We start from the raw sequence: 26,000 nt of genomic DNA on the forward strand, positions 1-26,000 counted from the left end.
ATTCCCGGCCACCACACAAACGCCCTGGCTAGGCTCTTCATTTTTACCCCTCCCAGATGACCCTCATGAAGCTCATTGAGCACTCTATCTCTCAACTTGGGTGGAATTACCACTCGGGATCCACACATCAAGGTCCCCCGGCACACTGACAGCTGTTCTCTCCTTGGCGAGAATGCTGGCAACAGTGAGTCGCCATGTGCTGGCCATCCCTTCACCGTCAAATCATAGACCCGAGAGAGTGTCGGGTCATTTCGGGTTTCCTTCTCTATACTTGAGTTTGTAACAGGTAGACATTCGACTATGGTCGAATGGAATATCTCAACAGGGTCCACTGCAGGTGCTTCCTCCACCGTAGGCAACGGCAGGCGTGACAGCCCATCAGCGTTTCCATGCTATTTCGTACCCTTGCACTCTATGTCGTATTGATGTGCCCCTAGAAAAAGGGACCATCTTTGCAGCTGTTGCGCCGTCATCACCGGAACGCCCTTCTTTGGGTTAAAAATGGAGACAAGAGGCTGGTGATCAGTCAGTAGGGTGAATTTCTGCCCATGCAGATAGTGATTGAACTTCTTCACCCCCCACACCAGGCTGAGGGCCTCCCTGTCAATCTGGGCGTAGTTACGCTCTGCTGAGGTTAACAAGCGCGACACAAAGGCTATTGGCCTCTCTGAACCGTCAAGGATTTGTGTGACAGCACCGCTCCAATGCCGTAGGGAGACGCATCACATGCCAACCGAATCGGTAGTGTTGGATTGTAGTGGGCCAATACTTTTTTTGAAGTGATTAGGCATTTACATTTCTGAAAGGCACGCTTACACTCATCACTCCATTTCCATGTTACTCCAGTTTGCAGCAGGGCGTTCAGTGGGTGCAGAATTGTAGATAAATTTGGCAAGAACTTATGGTAGTAGTTCACCAACCCGGGGAACGACCTCAGTTGTGACACATTGTCTGGTGCTGGAGCCTTGACTACTGCCTTAATCCTGTCTGGGGACTTATGTAACCCCTCTTCATCAATCATGTGGCCACAATACGAGATTTGTTTCCTGAAAAACTCGCATTTGGGGCGGTTGGCTCGTAGCCCATATTCTTGTAATCTAGTGAGCACCTGCTCCAGGTTGGCAAGGTGTTCACTGTCATTTTTGCCCGTAACCAGGATGTCGTCCAAATAACACTGGGTCCCCGGGATCCCTTGCAGGACTTGTTCCATCGCCCTCTGCCAAATAGCCGGAGCTGATGCTACCCCGAATACCAGTCGGTTGTACTGGTAAAGACCTTTGTGAGTGTTTATCGTGAGGTATTTTCTAGATGCTTCTTCTACCTCCATTTGTAGATACGCTTGGGCCAGATCAATCTTCGTAAAGCGTTTCCCTCCAGATAGTGAGGCGAAAATATCTTCTATCCGCGGAAGTGGATATTGTACTGTGTGCAGGACTGGGTTCACAGTTACCTTAAAGTCCCCACAGATGCGAACCTTCTTCGGCTCCCCAGGCGTGCTGCTCAATGATTTCTTCATTACAGGAACGGTGGGTGTGGCCCACTCGCTCCAGGCAACCTTGGACAGCAGACCCGAACGCTCCAGACTCTCCAGCTCTGCTTCGACGGCTGGGCGGATCGCGTACGGTACCGGTCTGGCCTTAAGAAATTTTGGGTTTGCGTTATCTTCAATTTTTATCGTTGCCGTTACTCCTTTTAGAGTCCCAAGTCCTTGCTGGAACACCTCTTTCGCGTCAGTTAGAATTTTTGACAGTCGTCCAGGCGTGACGTCGTCATCCTTTTTGTCAGCCACAGTTAGCGCCTGAATGGAATGCCAATCCAATTGTCTTTTTCGGATCCATTCACGTCCCAATAATGGTGGTCCTCCATCTTGTAGTATATATAGATACAGTTTCTGTGTTTCCTTGCCGTTGTATTTAACGGGCACCCTTATTTTTCCTCTGGGGTAGACTTTTTGCCCCGTATATGTCTTCAATACAATGGACGTGTCCTTCAAGGGTATGTGTGAGAATAGCCGCTCATAGTCTCGTCGATTCATGACTGTTAGGGCTGATCCTGTGTCCAATTCCATCTTTACTTGGGACCCTGCTATCATGAGGGTGACCCAAATGGTTCGGTGATCCTCCTTTGCGATCACGTTGTGTAACTTTAGACAATTTAGTCTCCTGCTCCCGGAGTCATTATCACTCTCCTGATCTTCTGAACTACTGTCTGTCATTTTTTTTACTTTCTTGTACTTTTCCTTAGTAGTTCTTTTAGTGTTGGTTTTCTTTCCCGACCTGCAGACTCGTGCTATGTGTCCCACTTTTCCACATTGCCTGCATACTTTGTCCTTAAACCAGCAGTCCTTCTAGTCATGTGTTGTTCTGCCGCAGCGATAGCACTTTTCTGCTCCATATGCCATTTCGTTGGTGCTATATTCTTGCGGTTTCTGTTGTATTTCCGCAGCTCCCCGTGCTGCTGCTTCGTAGGATACTGCCACGCTGAAAGCCTTTTCTAGCGTAAGGTCCTTTTCCGAAAGTAGTCGCTTCTGGGTTCCTTCACTTTGGAGCCCGCAGACAAACTTATCCCTTAAGGTATCTGCCAGTCCTGCTCCGAATTGGCAGTGCTTCGATAACTTGCGTAGTTCCGTAAGATAGTCAGCATTACTCTCATCTTTGTGCTGGTTTCTTTTATGGAACTTGAATCTTTCTGCAGCAGCGGTGTAGGGTTTAGATGTTCCTGTAAGATATTGACAATCTCTTCAAAGCTTTTCTCCATTGGTTTAGCTGGGGTAATTAAATTCCGCAATAGGCCGTACGTTCTTGCACCCATCAAATTTAAAAATACCGACGCCTTCTTTTCATCGGCTACCCCATTTGCCTTGCAGTAGACTTCAATTCTTTCCACATACGTGGTCCAGTCTTCTATTTCGTTGTCGAAAGCAGTGATACTGCCACTCTTCGGCATCTTGTGTGGTTTAAAATGGCGCCTCCCGCGCTTTTCCTTCTTCCCCAATGGATTAAAATGGCGCCTCCCGCGCTTCTCCTTCTTCCCCTTGCTGCCAATGCTGCTCCTAGCGTTCTAAATAGTAATGGCGGCGCCCTGCGGCTTTGGCGTGTCTCTCTTTTGTTAGTTAAATTCCTTAGTTTTATTCTTCTTCGACGCTGTCCACTGCGCGTCTCTTTTCCTTCCCCTCTTTTATTTTCGCTAACGCTGCCCGGCTCTTGAGCACCGACCGCGCCCTGTGCGCTCCACCCTCTCTCTCTCTTTTCCTTCCCGACGACGCTGCACGGCCCACTTGCAGAGCCGCTCGATCGAGCTCAAGCCTGCCGCAGTCCGGAAGGGTCAGCGCACTACCTGCTACCAGCAACATTTGCTGGAACACCTTGACTGGGGAGCCAAGCCCAGCTCTCCACAGCCTCCCCTGCGATTCACTGAACTCCGATGGATCACTGGGCGGTTGCCCACGGTCGACGCCCGTTGCTCTGGCTTCGACCTCCAAGAAGCTTCTTTTCAGGGATGGATCCCCGTGAGGTGATGCAGTACTGCAGGTGAGTTCGAACCTGCTCGTCGCCACTGTAGTGTCCGCGTATCAATAACACATGGACTGCAGGAGAACGGTAATAACAGGTGTTTACTGAACAGAGGGTATGCTGGAACTGAAAGTACAGAAGCCTGCTACGGCTTTATATACAGGTGTGGTCACTGCCGGTACTACAGTATAAAAGCAGTTCTCTCTTAAAGGTACAAACACAACAATTTGGCCCATCGTGTCTGTGCCAGCTGTAAAAGAGCTCTCCAGCCTAATCCCACTTTCCAGCCCCGGCACTTCAAGTGCACATCCAAGCACTTTTAAAAAGTGGTTTCTGCCTCTACCACCCTTTCAGGCAATAGGTTCCAGACCCCCACCACCCTCTGGGTGAAAAAAATTCTCCTCAACTCCCCTCTAATCCTTCTAATTAATTTAAATCTATGTCCCCTGGTTATTGACCTCTCTGCTAAGTGAAATAGGTCCTTCCTATCTAGGCCCCTCATATTCTTAGAATAATGGTTTGAAGTGTAGAGTAACCAGTCCACTAGTTGAGACCAGGCCTGTCTTGAGGGTTGAGTACCGAGGCTGATGTGATTATTGGTCAGACTCATATTAATGGCTGAGTGATGGTGGTCCTGTGGGTGATCGTCTGGTAGTTACAGTGTGACGTTGGGCCAGTAATTCCGGTCCCAACGCGTGAGTACGGACGGGGAACTCACGCGTGGGCCCGTTGGAAGTGCTGGATTTCAGCATGCACAGCGCATGCGCGGGAAACCGGCATTTCCTCCAAGGGGTTCAGAGGTCCAACGCGTGCGCACAGGACTCTGCGCGCACGCGTTGAACTTCCTTCTTTTTGACAGGTTTGCCCGTGTGTAAGGGCCTGAACCTTTTAGACATATAAAAAGGAGGCGTAAGGACTTGATTCTTTAAGGTAAGTGGTCTATTATTTAAAATTATAACATTTTTTCCACAGCTTTATTGTTTTTAAGGACTTTACAGTAAGGTAAGTTTATTTTTAGACCCGATTTCTTAAAAAATTATTTTTTTCAAAAATTTGATTAATTGTTTAAAATAGTTTTTTTTAAAGCTATTTATAGTTCATTTAATTAGTGGGATGTTTTTTACTATCAAACTCATGAATGAAGTTTCCCCTCCCCTGATTGGCTGCAGAGTGCTCACCTGATCCCAGCCGGCACATCGAACTAACTACGCCGCTGGATCAGGTAAGCACATCGCGCCGACAGCTGAACCGGGCCAGTGACAGGAATTCCAAGCAGGCCCAGGCTTCAGATGTCGGCGCGCCGGGTGAGTGCAGATCGGGGGCTTGCACGCGCGGCAAGCTCCCGATCCTAATTTCTGGGCCGTTATCTTCAGCGGGCTTGTTCGGTCTCTTTGTAAGTTTTGACCCTGTTATATCTTTCTCTAATCCTATTTACTGCTCAGCCTTGTCCTTTTGGGTTCCACAATAAATGTAGTTTGCCTGCTCCAAAAAAAATTGGAAGCAGCAGCCCAATTGCAAGAAACTACAGTTTCCTCAATTCCAACTTGCAGCTGATACTGATTTCATTCAAAACCCTTGGGTGGTGTCCAGCTCTAAACATTTCAAAACAGATTTTCCCTAAGAAGTAGGATCATACGGATCAGAATGAATATCAGTCGCGCACAGTACAGACAGTGAAACATGCAAGCCCCACTGCTTCTGTGAAACTGCGTAGAGGTCAAATACTGAATGGAGCCTTTTTGTTCTGCAATGCTATTGCCTGCTATCTTTAGAGTACTGGAAGCAATACCCCATTGTGATACCCTACTTAATAGTTATTGAAATTTGTGCTCAGCTTAGTGTGCAGTGGAATTAAAAAAAAAAATTGTTTCATCATGAAAACTGCAAGAATTCAAGCCATTCATTCACGCAGAGGCTGGAGAGCAACAATGTTGTGACTAGAGCCATCTTTTCAGGGCTTTAATTAATGAATTCCAATTCATTGGCTGAATGAGCAACTTCGGCATGCTGTCTTAAAAATAATGGGGATGAATTTCCAGGGCGTTCTCCTGTTCATCTGATGTAACTTCGATGGAAGATTCGCAGAAACCCCAGAAAAATCGCATAAACACAATTGAGGACTTGAGAACCCTGTAGAAATTCAGCCCCAAGCTGTTTAACTGTGATAAAAAACAGAAAATCCTGTAAATACTCAGCAGGTCAGGCAGCATCTGTGGTGAGAGAAACAGAATTAACGTTTCAGGTTGATGACCCTTCATCAGAAGTGGAAAAAGTTAATTGTTTAACTGTGACTACCTTTTAGTGTTTTCCCAATCCACTTTGTTCCAGATATATATTTTCAGTCATAGAGTACTATATGGTGCATAGTTAATACATATGATTGTAAATAAAAATTGGAGCTTGTGTTGCGGCAGAGAAACAGTGTTACCTAGCATACAAAGAAGAAGAATATATGTAAACTTTAAATGGCCTTTCAATGAAATGGCTGTGAACTTACTGTCCCATTATTGGCCGCCGGCCATCATTTGAGTGTTCCTGCTAAAGGACCACAGGGCTTAATGGTGCTGTGTGTTTCACGTAAATTAGGGCTGGAGCAAGTGCATCACCCTTCTCACTGTGGTGTTAAGAGCTGCTCAAACCAATTTCTGTTTCAACACTGCTCCAAATAACTAAAGTTATTTTGGAGGGAGGGGGTCATTAGGAAATAGACTGTAGTTTTGTCCTTCACTGGGCAAGAGCAGGACCCAGGCCATTTGCTGCTGTCCAGTTAACGAGAATATTTTAAGTTTGTCCATAAGGAAAGAAAAATTCTCCCCTGCCCACATATTTTTGCTTCTCCATTACTAACAGGAATCGGTCTTAGATACAAAATGCCTGATTCCAACCATGTTGCATTTAAATATGGTGTGGTGGAAGCAGAGCTGCATCATGAAAAATTTCTGAATTAAATCTTTTTTCATAAGAATCTTTAGATAGAACAAGAAACTTAAGATAGATCACATATTGTGAATTTTGAAAAAGGTGACTCCAGCTAACTACATTCTTAAGATTTCCTTTTACTAACCTTTGCTTCCTTCCCTCCAACCATCTCTTTATCCAAAGTGGTCACATTCCCGTTGATTCCATGTGCCATTATCTTCGCCATAGGTTTCTTATAACCTAACCCTAACCCTAACCCACCAAACGCTTTTTGAAATCCTTATACAACAGTAACAACAGCTTGTATTTATATAGCGCCTTTAATATAGTCAAGTGTCCCAAGGTGCTTCACAGGAGTGTTATAAGACAAAAAATTTGACACCGAGCCACATAAGGAGAAATTAGGGCAGATGACCAAAAGCTTGGTCAAAGAGGTAGGTTTTAAGGAGTGTCTTAAAGGAGGAAAGAGAGGCGGAGAGGTTTAGGCAGGGAATTCCAGAGCTTAGGGCCCAGGCAACAGAAGGCACGGCCACCAATGGTTGAGCGATTATAATCAGGGATGTTCAAGAGGGCAGAATTAGAGGAGCGCAGATATCTCTGTGTGGTGGGTGGTGGCGTTGTGGGGCTGGAAGAGATTACAGAGATAGGGAGGGGTGAGGCTGTGGAGGGAATTGAAAACAAGGATGAGAATTTTGAAATTGAGGCGTTGCTTAACCGGGAGCCAATGTAGGTCAGCGAGCACAGGGGTGATGGGTGAACAGGACTTGGTGTGAGTTAAGACACGGACTGCCGAGTTTTGGATGACCTCAAGTTTACATAGGATAGAACGTGGGAGTGTGTTTATAAACTCAGGGATATACCTGTTTATACACTGTATGAATGGAACCGCGTTTATGTGTTCAACCATAAATGTATTTTGATGCTTTGGCAACATAAGATGTGCCTTATCATGCCAATAAAGCGATTTGTATTGTATTGTATTGAGTGCATTGGAATAGTTAAGTCTAGAGGTAACAAAGGCATGGATGAGGGTTTCAGCAGCAGATGAGCTGATGCAAGGGCGGAGACGGGTGATGTTACGGAGGTGGAAATAGGCGGTCATCGTTATACCGCGGATATGTAGTCGGAAGCTCATTTCAGGGTCAAATATGACACCAAGGTTGCAAACAGTGTGGTTCAGCCTCAGACAGATGTTAGGGAGAGGGATGGAGTCAGTGGCTAGGGAACGGAGTTTGTGGCGGGGACCGAAAACAATGGCTTCGGTCTTCCCAATATTTAATTGGAGAAACTTTCTGCTCATCCAGAACTGGATGTCGGACAAGCAGTCTGACAATTTAGAGACCGTGGAGGGGTCGAAAGAAGTGGTGGTGATTTAGAACTGGGTGTCATCAGTGTACATGTGGAAATTGACGCTGTGTTTTCGGATGATGTCGCCAAGGGGCAACATGTAGATGAGAAATTGGAGGGGGCCAAGGATAGATCCTTGGGGGACACCAGAGGTAACTGTGCGGGAGCGGGAAGAGAAGCCATTGCAGGTGATTCTCTGGCTATGATTAGATAGATAAGAATGGAACCAGGCGAGTGCAGTCCCACCCAGCTGGACGATGGTGGAGAGGCGTTGGAGAAGGATGGAGTGGTCAACCGTGTCAAAGGCAGCAGACAAGTCAAGAAGGACGAGCAGTGATAGTTTACCTTTGTCACAGTCACAAAGGATGTCACTTGTGACTTTGATGAGAACCGTTTCGGTACGGTGGCAGGGGCGGAAACCTGATTGGAGGGATTCAAACATGGAGTTGCGGGAAAGATGGGCACAGATTTGGGAGGTGACAACACGTTCAATGACTTTGGAGAGGAAAGGGAGGTTGGAGATGGGGCGGTAGTTTGCAAGGACGGAGGGGTCAAGGGTTGTTTTTTTGAGGAGAGGGGAGATGACGGCAGATTTGAGGGAGACAGGGACAGTACCTGAGGGGAGACAACCGTTAACAATATCAGCTAACATGGGAGCCAGAAAATGAAGTTGGGTGGTCAGCAGTTTGGTGGGAATAGGGTCGAGGGAGCAGGCAGTGGGTCTCATGAACAAGATGAGCGTGGAGAGGTCAAGAGGGGAGATCGGAGAGAAACTGGAGAAAGATGTGAGTTCCGGGCTAGGGCAGGGGGGAACTTTAAAGGAAGTTTGGCCCAGTGGACTAGGGGAAGGAAGGGAAGTGGCAGAGGCAGCTGAACGGATGGTCTCAATCTTGGAGACAAAGAAGTCCATGAGCTCCTCACACTTGTTGTTGGAGGTGAGGGTGGAGGAGACAGGGGAGAGGGGTTTAAGAAGACGGTTAGCAGTAGAGAATAGGAGCCGTGGTTTATATTTGCATTCCAGAATGACTCTGGAATAGTGAGCAATTTTGGCAGACGAGAGCAGGGCCCGATAATGCTTCATGTGGTCCAGCCAGATCTGGCGGTGAATGGCTAAACCAGTTGTCCACCATATCCGTTCAAGTCTGCGTCCCTTGGACTTAAGGGAGTGAAGATGAGAGCCGTACCATGGGGAACGGCCAGGGTGAGAAAGAATAATTGTTTTAATAGGGACTAGGGCATCAAAGGTGGTGGTGAGGGTGGTTGAGCAGATCGGTAGCTGCAGAAATATTGTGGTGAATGGAGGGCCAAAGGCTGGACAGTTGGGATTCGTAAGTGCAGTTGTAAGAGAGTTGGGAGAGGGTTTTTTTCCAGGGGCGGACACAGAAGGAAGTAGGGTTGGGCGGTGGGGGGAAGGGGGACGTGGATGGAGAGCGATACGAGGAATTGGTCTGAGATGGCCTTATCTGTGATTGACAGATAAATCCACATCCACTATATTTCTTTTATTTATCCACTCTATATGTTCGATATGCTTTTTAGAAATCTGTCCTGACTGGCCATGATTAACTCCTGTTTTTCCAAGTGCACAGTAATTTCATCCTAAATTATTGACACTAGTAGTTTACCAGCAACTGAAGTAAGGCTATCTGGCTTGTAAATTCCCACCTTATTCTTGTCTCCTTTTTGAAGGTAGGAATCACATTTTCCACCCTTCTATTCTCTGGCATAATCTCAATATGATTTGCTTTTTCCCCAAACAAGTATTATGTCATTGACCTTTTTTTCCCCCTTTTCTATTATTCTCACGGAACCTTATTCTGTATGCTCACTGTACCTCAAATGTTCCCCTACTTTTAGGTTACCTATTTGCTCCACTTCATTATACAGAACCAAGGTGGTGGTGCTGAGGTGCCTTCTTGCTGCAGTCAGTGTGGTGAAGGTACTCCCACAGTGCTGTTAGTTAGGGAGTTCCAGGATTTTGACACAGTGACGATGAAGGAACGGCAATATATTTCCAAGTCAGGATGGTGTGTGATTTAGAGGGGAACTTTGAGGTGGTGGTGTTCCCATGTGCTTGCTGCCCTTGTCCTTCTAGAGGTCGTGGGTCTGGGAGGTGCTGTGGAAGAAGCCTTGGTGAGTTGCTGCAGTGCATCTTGTAGGTGGTGCACACTGCAGCCACGGTGCGCCGGTGGTGGAGGGAGAGAATGTTTAAGGTGGTGGATGGGATGCCAATCAAGTGGGCTGCTTTGTCCTGGATGGTGTCGAGTTTCTTCAGTGTTGTTGGGGCTGCACTCATCCAGGCAAGTGGAGAGTATTCCATCACACTCCTGATTTGTGCCTTGTAGATGGTGGAAAGGCTCTGGGAGTCAAGAGGTGAGACACTCGCCACAGAATACCCAGCCTCTGACCTGCTCTTGTAGTCACAGTATTTATGTGGCAGGTTAAATTAAGTTTCAGGTCATGGTGACCCCCAGGATGTTGATGGTGGGGGATTCGACATTCAGAGTGAAAATTTTTAACTAGAACCACCATGTCGTTGAATGTCATGGAGAGGTGGTTAACCTCTCTCTTGTTGGAGATAGTCATTGCCTGGCACTTGTGTGGTGTGAATATTATTTGCCACTTATCAACCCAAGCCTGAATATTGTCCAGGTCTTGCTGCATGCAGGCACAGACTGCTTCATTATCTGAGGAGTTTCGAACGGAATTGAATACTGTGCAATCATCAGCGAACATCCCCACTTCTGACCTTATGTTGGAGGGAAGTTCATTGATGAAGCAGCTGAAGATGGTTGGGCCTAGGACACTGCCCTGAAGAACTCCTGCAGCGATGTCCTGGAGCTGAGTTGATTGGCCTCCAACAACCACAACCATCTTCATTTCTGCTAGGTATGACTCCAGCCAGTGGAGAGTTTTCCCCTTGATTCCCATTGACCTCAGTTTTACTAGGGCTCCTTGATGCCACACTCGGTCAAACATTGCCTTGGTGTGAAGGGCAGTCACTCTCACCTCACTTCTGGAATTCAACTCTTTTGTCCATGTTTGGACCAAGTTTGTAGTGAGGTCTTTAGCCCAGTAATCCTGGCAGAACCCAAACTGAGCATCGGTGAGCAGGTTATTGGTGAGTAAGTGCTGGTTGATACCACTATCGATGACCCCTTCCATCACTTTGCTGATGATTGAGAGTAGGCTGATGGGGTGGTAATTGGCCGGATTGGATTTGTCCTGCTGTTTGTGGACAGGACATACCTGGGCAGTTTTCCACATTGTCAGGTAGATGCCAGTGTTGTACCTGTACTGGAACAGCTTGGCTAGAGGCACGCGTTCTGGAACATAAGCCTTCAGCACGACAGCTGGGATGTTGTCGGGGCCCATAGCCTCTGCTGTATTCAGTGCGCTCAGCCATTTCTTGATATCACATGGAGTGAATCGAATTGGCTGAAGACTGGCTTCTGTGATGGTGGGGACCTCAGGAGGAGGCCGATATGGATCAGCCTTGTCTTTTGCACTCACGTGCTGGGCTCCGCCATCATTGAGGATGCAGATGTTCCTGGAGCCTCCTCCTCCCATTAGTTGTTTAATTGTCCACCACCATTCATGACTGGATGTGGCAGGACTGCAGATCTGATCTGTTGGTTGTAGGATCGCTTAGCTCTGTCCGCTGTTTAGCATGAGTGTAGTCCTGGAGTACCGATTCATTAGCTGAGGGAGGGCGGTCGGTGGTAATCAGCAGGAGGTTTCTTTGCCCATGTTTGACCTGATGCCATGAGACTTCATGTGGTCTGGAATCAATGTTGGGGACTCCCAGGGCCACTCCCTCCCAACTGTGCCGCCACCTCTGGTGGGTCTGCCTGCCGGTGGGAAAGGACATACCCAGGGACGGTGATGGAGGAGTCTGGGACATTGGTTGAAAGATATGATTTTGTGAGTGTGACAATGCTGTGGGACAGTTCTCCCAATTTTGGCACAAGTTCCCAGATGTTAGTGAGCAGGGTTGACTGGGCTGTGTGTGCCTTTGTCATGTCTGAATCTGGTGCCTAGGTCGATGCCGTTCGATTTTATTCTTATTATAGTTGTTCATTGCTGTTTGGTACAACTGAGTGACTTGCTAGGCCTTTTCGGAGGGCAGTCATGAATCAAACACATTGCTGCGGAACTGGAGTCACTTCTAGGCCAGACCGGGTAAGAACGGCAGATTTCCTTCCCTAAAAAAAACAGCTGGGTTTTTACAACAATCACTAATATTAGCTTTTTATTCCAGATTTATTTTATTAACTAAATTTAAATTCCCCAACTGCCGTGGTGGGATTTGAACTCAAGTCTCCCGATCATTAGTCCAGGCCTCGGGATTACCAGTCCAGTAACATAACCACTGTGCTACTGTAACCTGTGTTTATTGAAGGAGCAACATATTGACTGAGAAAACAGTCCTGAACACATTGTAAAAAATCTCGCCCTTTTCACTGCAAATGTTTTCCCTATCCATCTATTTTTAGATGATTACAATTGCTTACAGTTGTAACTCTATTGTTAATCCACATCTCCAATTTGTAATCTACAAATGTCATCCTCAATTTCCTTTCTGCAGTTCAACAGTATATGTAATATAGTCCCAGTATTATGACTGATCCCTTGTTATTCCTCGGCTCAATCCAGAAATCTCTCTTTGAGCCACTTCTCTAGTTACATCCTGTACTCTTAGCACTCAACATGAGTCGTACGAAGGAGTGAAATGTTTGTCGTACATTTTCCACAGATTGAGTTCCTGATCTTGGCAGTGCTGTCAGTGGAAAACATTGAGAGAAGGCTAGGCTTTTTTCCATACAAGGGGAAATTGGTGAGTTATCCACCCCAGGCTGCTGTCATATCTGTCTCCTTCAGGGTTTCTCGCAAAGACCTTATGAACTGGTTATTTGCTCTTATGGTTGTCAAAAATGCATCCTGATGGAAGAACCTCTAGTAAAGATTTTGTTTTTAAATGGGTAAATTTAATAAGATAAATAAACTGATGGAAGATGAGTTTCATGTTGCTTTTTGAATTGTAAATTATTAACATATTTTCTCTGGCTTCTGCATTTAGGTCTAAAAGTAGGCGATGAAGTTTTGGAGATTAATAACATGAAAGCTAAAGATCTGGTTGTATCTGACTTGAAGACGATCCTGTCTGCGCCTTCACTTTCTCTCGCTGTACGAACATATGGTCAGCCAGTCGATGGGCATATATGCATCTCACCTCTTCGACGGGTGGGAGCGGCAGATACGTTGGGTGATAGTGGATTTGTTTCCAGCGAACAAGGTGGGGGCATCCATTACTATTTAACATTTTTATTATGCATAGGATTGTACTTGGATCTTTCAAGGCAAAAATATGATGAAACGCCAAGGGGGTTGTTTTAACCTAAACCGCCCAGTGGCAAACCGACGGGTTTGGATCGGCGGCCTGTTTTACAGTCCACCCGATTTTCCTTCAATGGAAAGTAAAATTGAGCGGGGTGTAAAATGGGTCGCTGATCCTATCCATTCAGTTTCCTGCCAGGCACGTTAGGTTAAAATTATGATCCACGTTTATTATTCATTTACCTTCCAAGGACTGCAGTTTTTTTCTATCCTACTTGATTAAGTTTTTAAAATTTTCTTCATGATGTTCTGATCGTGCTGGTGTTAGCTATAATTTTTGTAACATTAAATTAAGCCCTGAAATCTTTGCCGTTAACAATCTCAAACTGTGTTTTCACGATGTAGAAAAATAAAACAGCTAAAAAGAGTTTCACTTTCTTCAGAAAACGATTTTGAATGTTTTCTTTATCATTAATTGCCATTTTTATAATCAATATATAAATGAAAAATATGTATGTGCAGTGGAACTTTGATGATCTACACTAATGGGGAGGTTAGAAATAATTTTACATAGATGATGGTTGGAATGTGGATGCAACACACTGCTGAAGCAGCATTTCTATAAATATTTGTAAAATAGAATTAGATGGTTGCATCAAAAAGAGGAATATTAAAGGGAACGGCCAACAAGCAGGAAAGTGAAATTAGATTAGGTGACACACGTGCTGAAAAACACCAGCACGAAGTTGATGGACCAAATGGCCTGTTTCTGAACTGCGACATTCTATGAGGTAAGGTGAGAGTGACTGCTCTTGACATCAAGGCAACAATCGACCAAGTGAGGCACCAAGAAGCCCGAGTAAAACTGAAGTCAATGAGGATCAGGGAGCAAACTCTCCAGTGGCTGGAGTCATAACCTGACATAAAGAGAAGTGGTTGCGGTTGTTGGAGGCCAATCTCAGCCTCAGGATCTCACTACAGGAAGTTCCTTCGGGCCATGTCCTAGGAGCAACTATCTTTACCTGCTTCATCAATGACAAAAAGCCCATCGTAACATAAGAAGTGAGTCTGTTTGCTGATGATTGTACAGTGTTCAGCTCCATTAGCAATTCCTCAGATAATGAGGCAGCCCATGTCTGCGTGAAGCAAGATCTGGACAACATCCAGGCTTGGGTTGATAAGTGGTCAGTATCACTCGTGCCACGGAAGTGCCAGGGAATGACCATCTGCAACAAGAGAGAATCTAACTACCTCCACTTGACATCAAATGGCATCACCATTGCCGAGTCCCCTACCATCAGCATCATGGCTGTCACCATTGACCAGAAACCCAACTGAAACAGCCACATAAATGCCATGGCTATAAGAGCAGGTCAGAGGCTAGGTATTCTGCAATGTGTGGCCTAGCTCTCGACTCCCCAAATACTCTCCACCACCTATAAGGCATAAGTCAGGGGTGTATTGGAATACACTCCGTTTGCCTGGATGAGTACAGCTGCAACAATACTCAAGAAGCTGGACATCATCCAGGACAAAGCAGTCCGCTTGATCGGCACCCCATCTACTAGTTTTAAACATCCACTCCCTCCACCCCAGGCATACCATGGCTGCAGTGCGTACCATCTACAGGATACACTGCAACAACTCGCCAAGGCTTCTTTAGCAGTACCTCCCAAACCCGTGACCTCCACTACCTAGAAGGGCAAGGGCAGTAGGTGTATGGGAACACCATCACCTCCAAGTTCCTCTCCAAATCACACACCATCCTGACTTGGACATATATCGCCATTCCTTCATTGTCGCTGGTCAAAATTCTGGAATTTCCTCCCCAACAGCACTGTGGGAGTACCTTCACCACACGGACTGAAGCAGTTCATGAAGATGATCCGCCACCAGCGTCTCAAGGGCACCTAGGGATGGGCAATAAATGCTGGTATTGCCAGCGATGCCCACATCTCAAAGAATGATAAAGAAAAATTCAATGGAGGGGACCCTCTGGTGGGTAATGTAAACTGGCAGATAAATGAGTGCCCAAGGGTTACACAGCTGATTATTGCATTTGAATTTTGAATGTGCTGCCTCTCCGTACTCATCCATCTTGGCTCATCCATCATCTCCACTAGCATTCCTTTTTGTTGCTTTGCTCCTATTGGCAAGATAAGGTAGCACTAGAACAGATGATCTGCTAGATCAAAGCTCCCTTACGTACTAGACCACAAATCTAACTGTGAGATCTGTCACAGGCCCAAGCGAGCCAGCCATAATGCCACATTGGCACCAACCAAACACGCTCCTTCCTCTCTCCCCATCAGCTACAGAGATGCACTAAATGCCCTATTTACCGGTAGATGGACATCTATTGATTTCAAAGTTAGCAGCTCCAAACAGATCAGCACTGCAGGGGCTGCTGATGGGATCGCAGGAAGTGAGTGCGTGCTACTTTTAGTGTTCAGCTCTGAAGCTGGGGATCAATGGTCAGCATCGAACAACATGTTTAGCTGTCTATTTTGGATCTTTGGTTAGGTGTGTGGGGGAGCTTTGAGCCACCAAATCAGATGAGCTGTTCTAACACAAACTGATTTTACAGGATTAGAACAATGGAGGTGAGTGAAGAGGGAAATAATGCTAGCAGCCTGACTCCTGCTGCTCTGCTACTGTTAGCAAAAATTGTCACTCATACTTGAGATTTTACTGTATATAGCTATTATGTGGTGAAATGTGTCGCTGTGCCATTTTCAGGTAATACAGCAACTGCAGGAATGACTAGAAAATGCATTTATAGTCTTAAACACAAAACAAAGATTAGTGGTGTATAAATTAACTGGACTTCATTTATACTACATCCCTGTGCTGACAGTGGTTTCTTCATCACGGGTGCTTGCTCTTTAAGAGCAGATCTTGCTTTGTTTAAACTGCAGCTCCTAGTAAAGTTCTAAACAAGACTTGCATGAGTGATAATCAAGAAACAGGAGGTAAAAAAATCTTCTGTTATAGGCAGGTTCTGTATTACCAGAGATTTAATTGAATGGCTAGTATACCAATAATAGTAGCATTCCGAGTTTATGTTAAGCAGATACTGGTATAAAAATTGTATGAAGTCCAGGATGCAGTTTTTATACCTATTCATCTTTATTCCGATGATTCACGCTATTAACCAGCATGATCTTAGCATCAATTTTGTACCAGTATGGAGTTCCTTAAATTTAGTACAATATGATTCCAATGAACAGATCTACCTTACTCCATCAACTAATAGAAGGCTAAATTTTGCTACTGTCCCCGCCCCTCCCTCAAATCTGCTGTCATCACCCCTCTCCTCGAAAATCCAACCCTTGACCCCTCCGTCCTTGCAAACTACCGCCCCATCTCCAACCTCCCTTTCCTCTCCAAAGCCCTTGAACGTGTTGTCGCCTCCCAAATCTGTGCCCATCTTTCCCGCAATTCCATGTTTGAATCCCTACAATCAGGATCCCGCCCTTGCCACAGTACCGAAACTGCTCACATCAAAGTCACAAATGACATCCTTTGTGACTGACAAAGGTAAGCTATCTCTCCTCGCCCTTCTTGATTTGTCTGCAGCCTTTGACATGGTTGACCACTCCATCCTCCTTCAACGCCTCTCCACCGTCGTCCAGAGCTGGGTGGAACTGCACTCGCCTGGTTCCATTCTTATCTATCTAATCGTAGCCAGCGAATCACCTGCAACGGCTTCTCTTCCTGCTCCCGCATCGTTACCTCTGGTGTTCCCCAAGGATCTATCATTGACCCCCTCCTATTTCTCATCTACATGTTTCCCCTTGGCGACATCATCCGGAAACACAGTGTCAGTTTCCACATGTACGCTGGCAACACCCAGCTCTACCTCACCACCTCTTCTCTCGACCCCTCCACGGTCTCTAAATTGTCAGACTGCTTGTCCGACATCCAGTTCTGGATGAGCAGAAATTTTCACCAATTAAATATTGGGAAGACCAAAGCCATTGTTTTCGGTCCCCGCCACAAACTCCATTCCCTAGTCACTGACTCCATCCCTCTCCCTAACATCTGTCTGAGGCTGAACCACACTGTTTGCAACCTTGGTGTCATATTGGACCCTGAAATGAGCTTCCGACCACATATCCCCAGTATAACTAAGACTGCCTATTTCCACCTCCGTAACATCACCCGTCTCCGCCCTTGCTTCAGCTCATCCGCTGCTGAAACCCTCATCCATGCCTTTGTTACCTTTACACTTGACTATTCCAATGCACTCCTGGCTGGCCTCCCACGTTCTACCCTACATAAACTTGAGGTGATCCAACACTCGGCTGCCCGTGTCCTAACTCACACCAAGTCCCGTTCACCCATCACCCCTGTGCTCGCTGACCTACATTGGCTCCCGGTTAAGCAACGCCTCAATTTCAAAATTCTCATCCTTGTTTTCAATTCCCTCCATGCAGGCACTATTTTGAAGAAGAGCAGGGGAGTTATCCCCGGTGTCCTGGCCAATATTTAGCCCTCAATCCACATCACTAAAACAGAATATCTGGTCATTATCATATTGCTGTTTGTGGGAGCTTGCTGTGTGCAAATTGGCAGCTGCATTTCCTACATTACAACAGTGACTACACTTCATTACCTGTAAAGCGCTTTGGGACGTCCGGTGGTCGTGAAAGGCGGGATATAAATGCAAGTCTTTCTTTTTTTCTTTTTTCATGTGGACCCTCAATGTGTAGAAGATGAGATGGGATTGTGGGAACAACCCCTTCCATCCTGTGGAAGTCCCAGCAAATCCTGGTGGGACACAATTGGGAACATTGTGGGTCTTTGCCATTCTTTCCTCTGGCGCACACCTAGGGAACAGTGATTCCCAAGTGCACGCTTATTAGTCAGCAACTAGGAGCATTCATATTTTTATCTTAACTGATCCCCCTCCCCCCAACTCGCACAACAATGTCTAATTGATCAATCTTGAACTTAAAATGTCAAGAACCATTCCAAACAACAAATAGTGAGATTAAAAGGGAAACTGCTCAGACTAAATGGAATGAAAAATTGGTAAATTGAACTATAGAAATAGGAAATATTTAAAAATGAAATGAAAAGCTTTGAAATCAAGTATATTCCAGTAAAGGAAAAAGGGAAGTGTATTAAAGGCTGGTGTTCCACGAATGTATAGGGAAATTAGATCAAATTTGAAACTAAAAAAAAATATTCAGCACTTACAGGCAGATAATAAAAATGAATGCCAGAATAAAAATGAATATAGAAAAGCTACAAAAAGTGAGATGAGAAAGGTTAAAAGAGATTCTGAGAGGAAATTAGCAAAACATAAAGAGCAATGAAAAGGCCTCTTATAGGTCATCAAAGGTTCCTGAAGGAATCCAAGGAAGAAATACTGAAGGCTCTGACTATAATTTTCCAAAACTCTACAGAAAGGTAAATTGTGCCAGATGGCTGAAGAGTGGCAAATGTGACTCCCCATTTCATAAAAGACCAGGATAAACTGTGAAATTATAGACCAGTTTGTATTACTTCAGTTGCTGGTAAACTACTACAATTCATAATCTGGATTGAAATTGCTAAATGCTTGGAGAAACACGAGCTAATCAGGGCCAGTCAGGCAAGTCTTCTTGACCAACCTAATAGAAATCTTTGAGGATATAACCGAGAGGATGGATAAAGAAAATGCGGTGGATGTAGTTTATATGGGCAACATTTAAACTCACTTCACTTCTAGAAAGAAAGAAGAAAGACTTACATTTATATAGCACCTTTCACAACCACCAGATGCCCCAAAGCGCTTTACAGAAGTACTTTTTGAAGTGTAGGAACTGTTATCATGTAGGAAACACGGCAGCCAATGGTGTACAGCAAGCTCCCACAAACAGCAATGTGATGATTGTGATAATAATAATAGCTTCCGGGAAGTTATGTGTCATCACTTCCTGTGAACTGTGAACTTTGTACATACATCACTTCCTGTCATACATCACTTCCTGTTGGACTGGTATAAATACTGAACTGCTCAGTATTGTAAAGGGGCTTCTACCAGAGGCATGGTGAAGACTTCTCTTGTATATAGTGTGATTATAAGGTGCTTAAAGCTTACTTTAAAGTTACTTGATGTGTGAGACTCCTTTTTCTTACATCAATGATGACCAGATAAACTGCTTTAGTGACGTTGATTGAGGGATAAATATTGGCTAGGACGCTGGGGATAACTCCCCTGCTCTTCTTCGAAACAGTGCCATAGGATCTTTTACGACTACCTGAGAGGGCAGATGGGGCCTCGGTTTAACGTCTCATCCGAAAGATGACACCTCAGAAGATGCAGCACTCCCTCAGCACTGCGTTGGAGTGTCAGCCTGGATGTTTGTGCTCAAGTCCCTGGAGTGGGACTTGAACCCACAACTTTCTGACTCAGAGGCAAGAGTGATGCCCACAGAGCCACGGCTGACACACAAACCTGGGGCTTTGGCCTGCTTCGGAGCCGCACTGACCAGAGGGTCTGCAGGGATCCTGAGGACAGGCCAGAGATCAGATAGAAAGACGGGAGATTTAATTTGAAGCCCCCACTCTGAAAGATTCGAGCCAGTCGGGGGCTTTCTGGTTACTGATCTCCAGCAGCAGCTAGAAAGTTCCAACCTTGGAGGCCTAGAGCACAGTGCTCAGTCCTGCATCTGCAGTCAAATTTGCTGCCTGCTTTTAGGTGTAAAGCCTAGCAAGGTGGCAGGCCTGTGCCTGGAGGGGTCTCAAGCTAAAACATGTGTGCAGCTGTGTCTTCTTGGACGTAGCACACTATCGGTGCACAGAGAAGAAAATCTACCCTATATTTTTCTAAATCTTCCCTAACTGCTGCAGTGGTTGCACTGCTGAATTCTCATTTGTCGTCATTTCACATTTCAGTACCAACTGGAACTTGCCCCCCTCTTTGTCTTTTACACAATAATCTAGTTTTACTGTGGTGAAAAAATACATGAAGTTGTTAGTGAGGCAGTGCAGCGCAGAAAAATGGACTAAAACAGAGAGAAAAATAAATGGGATATTATTGTAGGTGCATCAGTTCTCACAAATAGCACTGTTAACATAAATTGCAATCCACCCATGTTTCTTGTGGGGACTGTAATAGTTATCACTTTTTAAAAAAAATAATTAAAGGGGGCTTGATGCTGTCATCTCTACCAGCTGTTATCACTCTTTTTCAGTAATTACAAGGAGCTTGGAAAAGTGATCTCAACCAGCTGTTGTTGATGTCCTTTTAGACTCCCACAATTGTTAAAAGTGAACAAAATAGAAGCTATAAAGTTTACAGCTTTAATAGATTTTGTACCAGTAATCCTGTTACCCTAAACCTGTCCTATTATCAGTTGACAAAAGCTTTGCATCTATGGTGTGAGATGATCTGTGAACACTGCACAATGTATCAGTAGCATGGGAATAATTACAACATGCAGTATTTATTATTACCTGAAACTGTTTTCTGTCCATTAAAAACTGCTGAAGTTCTCTATTGACACCCAAAGATTGACGAAAAATCAGGTATTTACATGCAACTTTAAAATTATGCAAGCCTTTATTTACTTCGGACTTTAATCATTAATAAGTTGCTGTGATTTGTTGCTCTCATTATATATTTACTTTTTTCTTCTGGACAGAAATGCTAAACAACCATACTGAACCTAGCCATGATAAAGAGAGACTCACTGTATCACTTGAGACTGGTGAAGTATGTAAGGTAAGTCTGTTGTATTATTACAGTTGTGAGTGTGCACACACGACTGTCCAACAGCCCATTCAGTAAATTCTGAGAAATTTGAATTAAGAACCATAATTTTATTAGTATGTTAATCTATTTGATCTTATTAGCATTGTCATAGCTTCTAGGTAAACCTTCACTCCCATATTCTGCAGTTGACGCTATATTTTCTATTCATTGGCTATAGTCCTGGAAATAAAGTATCGTGGGAAGTAGACAGATGTGTGTTTTCCTGGAAACTAATTTTTCTGATTCTGTGTTCCAGTCGTATAAACACAGTAGCACTATCTCTGTGCTACCTCGATTAAGCAGTAGTGCTAGACTTGTTCTGAATACAGTACTTGTATAAACAGGGTTAAGTATTGTGAGTGACGTTTACTTCTATAAATTTCTTTACTATTCATTTACAGATCCTTCAAATGCATTCTTCGAATATGTAGTTTATGGTGCATTTAAGTACAAAATGTTCTTTTGTAGATAATCAAATTCCATTTTTTCTATTTCAATTAGATAAAAATATCAAGTTGCATATTGTAAATGCATTTTCATGTTACTAAAAATTCAGTTTTTTTTACCTGAGGGGTAAATTGTGTTGTTAATTTCACAATATATTTAAGTATTGACTTGAATGTTTTCAGATCCATTACTTGGGTGGTTAACTTGTCGTCATATTTTTCTCCATGTAAATAACCTTGGAAAAAATATGCAAAGACATAGCTTTTATCACATAGGTGACAGTTACACTTTTTATCTGATACAAAAATGGCACATGAAGTGTTGAATAGCTCAAATAATCACATACAGCTCTGAGGAAAAATCCCCAAATTATACACTGTACAATTCTCTGTTTCTATGCCTATTGATGCAGTTATTAATGATTCCACAGTGTAGCAGTTCATATTTAGTTTGAAAATCTGGGGGCTGGGGAGGAGAACTCGTATTGCCTGAAAAGTAATGTCTCAGTCAACTCCGAACTCTAGAGGACTTGGATTAGATGGTACCCATATGAGACTTGAGTAAATTCTCCCAAACTGACATCTCTCAATCAACCTAATACCGTACCACATAAATGAACTGGAAAGCAGTTCAATTCAGACAACACATATGAATAGATTGCTTGTCCACTTGCATGATTTAGATCATAGGGAACTTTACCTTGGGTTCATTTGTTGTACCTGACCTGGAAGATGGTTGAATTGGTTGTTGTTATACTAATGTAATATCCTCATCTCTAATAGTGGCCTCACATTTTGTGTGAATTTACCTGAAATTAAGAGATTTATGCATCTGGCTCGGTGATAACAATCCCTCCTCTGAATCAGAAGGTTGTCGATTCAGGTTTTCTACTCCCGAGGCTTGAGCATGTAATCCAGGCTACACTTCAGTATAGTATTGAGGGAGTGCTGCACTGTTGGAGTTACCGTCTTTTGGACAGATGTTAAACCGAGTCCTGCTCAGGTGGATGTAAAAGATCCCTCTGTACTATTATGAGTCAGGGCGTTCTCCCTGGTGTCCCGGACAACACTTATCTCTGAACAACAGCACTAAAACAGATTATCTGGTTGTCTTTTTCATTGCCGTTTCTGGGACCTTTCTGTGTGCAAATTGGCTGCCACATTTGCCTACAACAGTGATGACATTGCAAAAGTAATTAAATTGGCTGTGAAACGCTTTGGGACATTCCAAGGATATGAAAGGTGCTATATAAATGCATGTTCTTTCTTTACATTGAGCACAATTACTTACTGGACTTGCATCTTTGAAGGAGAATTATTTTAGTTAATTTACTGTTGCAGAAGTAGTTACAGTGAATCAAAAGCATGTTGATTATTTAAGAACATAATGAGCAAAGGTTACTTGACATATTAAAGCTCATTCCTCTTGTATTCCAATGCCCCAATGAGCAATGAAAGACCAGCGGAGCGAGAAGGCTCAATACAGTGTGGAGTTTAACCTCTGCAGATTAGCCTTTAGGTGCATTTGGCCTAAAATTAAAGTTAAAGGGGTTAAATTGCTAAGTTGTTAATGTTTGTATTAAATGTTTAACAGAAAACAGTTTAGCTTAATATCAAGGACAACTGTGGTATCTGTGTGATGTGGGAGGTCCTGGATGCTTTGTGTTTCCAGATGACTACTTGGAGGAAGTGTCTCTGATTGTCCTTGGGCTCAACGTTTCTGAGCTTGGGTAGGAAATGGTCATCCCACAGATAGAACACATAGTGAGGAAGGGAAGTGGGTGACTATCCATCAGGTGAAGGAAGAGAAGTAGTGCAAGAATTCCCTGAGTGTTGAATTGACAAACAAGTACCAAGTATCTGTGACTGCTGCAGCAGGATCTCTGAGGAGGGTAACCACAAGCAATGCTGTGGCACTATGGAATTTGTGGTTGTCAAAGAGAGTGAAAGAGGAGCTAAGTGCAGGAACATGGCAAAAATAGAGGATTCCATAATCGGAAGAGTGGACAAGTGCTTTTGTCATTGCAGCTGAGAGTGTCGAATGGTATGCTGTCTCCCAGATGCCAGGAATAGGAATATAACAGAGTGCAAAAGATATTGGACAAGGAAGGGGAATAACCAGAAGTCATGGTTCATTTTAGAATCGGTGACGTAGAAAGAAAGAGGTATTACAAAAAGGCTAATGACAGAGGAACAGGGAATTTGGGGAGGGGGGGCTGCAGAGCTCGTGGAGCTGGGGAGGGCAAGGTCTTGAAGCGATTTAAACACAGAGCAGAATTATTACACCCTCTGTGACTGTGGTGCATTATCCCTTTTCATCCTCCTCGCTCTCTCTGCAGCCTTTGACCTGGCCAACCACGCCATTCTCCTCCAAAGCCTTTCCTCCATTGTCTGGGACTGCCCTCGCTTGGTTCCACTCAGCTAGAGTATCTCCACCAATGGCTCCTCTTTCTGCACCCGGACTTTTACCTCCGGAGTCCCCCAAGGATCTAGCCTTGGTCCCCTCTTCTTTCTCATTACATGCTGTCCTTGGTTACCATCAGCCACAGACACAGGTTAGCTTCTACATGTGTGCTAATCTAACTCTCTACAATCTCTCTTGACCTCACCACTGCCTTTTGTGTTGTCAGACTGACTATCAGTCTTGGATGAGCTGCAATTTCCTCCAGTTAAACATTGAGAAAGTTGAAGACATTGTTTCCTCCCACCACAGACTCCATACCGTTGCTACTGATTCCATTCCCTTTCCCATCCATTGTCTCAGGCTGAACCAGACTGTTCACAGTCTTGGCATTGTATTTGACCCTGTGTTGAGCTTCCGACCCCACGCTTTCTCCATTACAAAGACCACCTACTTCCACCTCTGTAACCTCGCCCGTGTTGTCCTCTGCCTCAGCCCACCTGCCACTGAAACCCTCATCCATGCCTTTGTCACCCCCAGACTTGACTATTCCAATGCTCTCCTATCCCATCTTCACCCTCTGCAGACTTCAACTCATTACAAAAAAAACTTAGCTGCCCATATCCTATTCTGCACCAAGTCCTGCTCACTTATCACCCCTGTCCTTGCTGACCTTATAGAAACATAGAAGATAGGAGCAGGAGTAGGCCATTCGGCCCCTCGAGCCTGCTCCGCCATTTAATGAGATCATGGCTGATCATCCAAATTCAGTACCCTGTCCCTGCCTTCTCCCCATATCCCTTGATCCCTTTAGCCTTAAGAAATATATCCAACTCTTTCTTGAATATATTTAATGAACTGGCCTCCACCGCCCTCTGTGGCAGAGAATTCCACAGGTTCACCACTCTCTGGGTGAAGAAATTCCTCCTCATTTCAGTCCTAAATGGCTTACCCCTTATCCTTAGACTATGACCCCTGGTTCTGGACTCCCCGGCCATCAGAAACATCCTTCCTGCATCTAGTCTGTCCAGGCCTGACAGAATTTTATAGGTTTCGATGAGATCCCCTCTCAATCTTCTAAACTCCAGTGAGTATAAGCCCAATCGACACAATCTCTCCTCATACGTCATTCCTGCCATCCCAGGTATCAGCCTGGTGAATCTTCGCTGCACTCTCTCCATGGCAAGAACGTCCTTCCTCAGGTAAGGCGACCAAAACTGCACACAATACTCAAGGTGCGGTCTCACCAAGGCCCTGTACAACTGTAGCAAGACATCCTTGTTCCTGTACTCAAACCCTCTCGCTACGAAGGCCAACATACCATTTGCCTTCTTAACCGCCTGCTGCACCTGCATGCTTACCTTCAGCGATTGGTGCACAAGAACACCCAGGTCTCTTTGCACTTCCCCTTCTCCCAATCTATTGCCATTCAAATAATAATCTGCCTTCCTGTTTTTGCCACCAAAGTGGATAACCTCACATTTATCCACATTATAGTGCATTTGCCATGTTTCTGCCCAATCACCCAACCTGTCCAAATTGTACTGGAGTTTCACGACATCCTCCTCACAGCATACCCTCCCACCCAGCTTTGTGTCGTCTGCAAATTTGGAGATATTACATCCAATTCCCTCGTCCAGATCATTAATATATATTGTGAACAGCTGGGGTCCTAGGACCGATCCTTGCGGTACCCCACTAGTCACTGCCTGCCACTCGGAAAACGACCCGTTTATTCCAACTCTTTGCTTTCTGTCCGCCAACCAGTTCTTTATCCAAGTCAATACCTTGCTCCCAATCCCATGTGCCCTTCATTGGCTCCCGGTCTTCCAATTCCTCAAATTTAAAATTCTCATGCTCATGTTTAAATCACTCCATAGCCTTGCCCCATCCAATCTCTCTAACCCTACAACTCCCCCCACCACCACCCCTCCACTCCCAAACTTTCTGTTCCTCTGACTCTTGCGCACCCTCCTTCCCTTTTCCCTACCATTGGTGGCCATCTCTTCAGTCACCTAGGCCCAACGCTCTGGAATTCTCTCCCTAATCCCTCTGCTTCTCCATCTCCCTTTCCTGTGGTGGAACTCAAAATTGGAAAAGGCACCCTGATGGTATGCATCCTGGAATACGGAAGGAAGTCAGAGAAAATAGTAGAGGCTCTGATCACAATCAAACATCCTTGGATATAGATGCCAGGTGAGGTGACTGGAGGGTTGCCAATGTACTGTCTCTGTTCAGTCAGCCTAACATGAGTGGTGGGTAAGCTTCTAGTGGCTGTAAAGCAGGATAAA

At 44.8% G+C, this 26,000-nt stretch overlaps 1 protein-coding gene across 3 annotated transcripts in view; it reads left to right on the forward strand.

Moving 5' to 3' along the window:
• Window positions 1–26,000, forward strand: part of tiam1a (TIAM Rac1 associated GEF 1a) — a 358,747-nt gene that overhangs the window by 211,438 nt on the left and 121,309 nt on the right. For 2 of the 3 annotated variants that reach the window (XM_086006197.1, XM_086006198.1), the window contains 2 exons: window positions 12,859–13,074; window positions 20,753–20,832. In XM_086006197.1, the coding sequence (XP_085862323.1) occupies window positions 12,859–13,074; window positions 20,753–20,832 (296 nt within the window). The remainder of the gene's footprint in view (window positions 1–12,858; window positions 13,075–20,752; window positions 20,833–26,000) is intronic. The other variant, XM_086006200.1, reaches the window with a different exon arrangement.

Source organism: Somniosus microcephalus, chromosome 14 (assembly GCF_052327205.1).
Source record: "Somniosus microcephalus isolate GS21.2 chromosome 14, FLI_Smic_1.0, whole genome shotgun sequence".
NCBI lineage: Eukaryota > Metazoa > Chordata > Chondrichthyes > Squaliformes > Somniosidae > Somniosus > Somniosus microcephalus.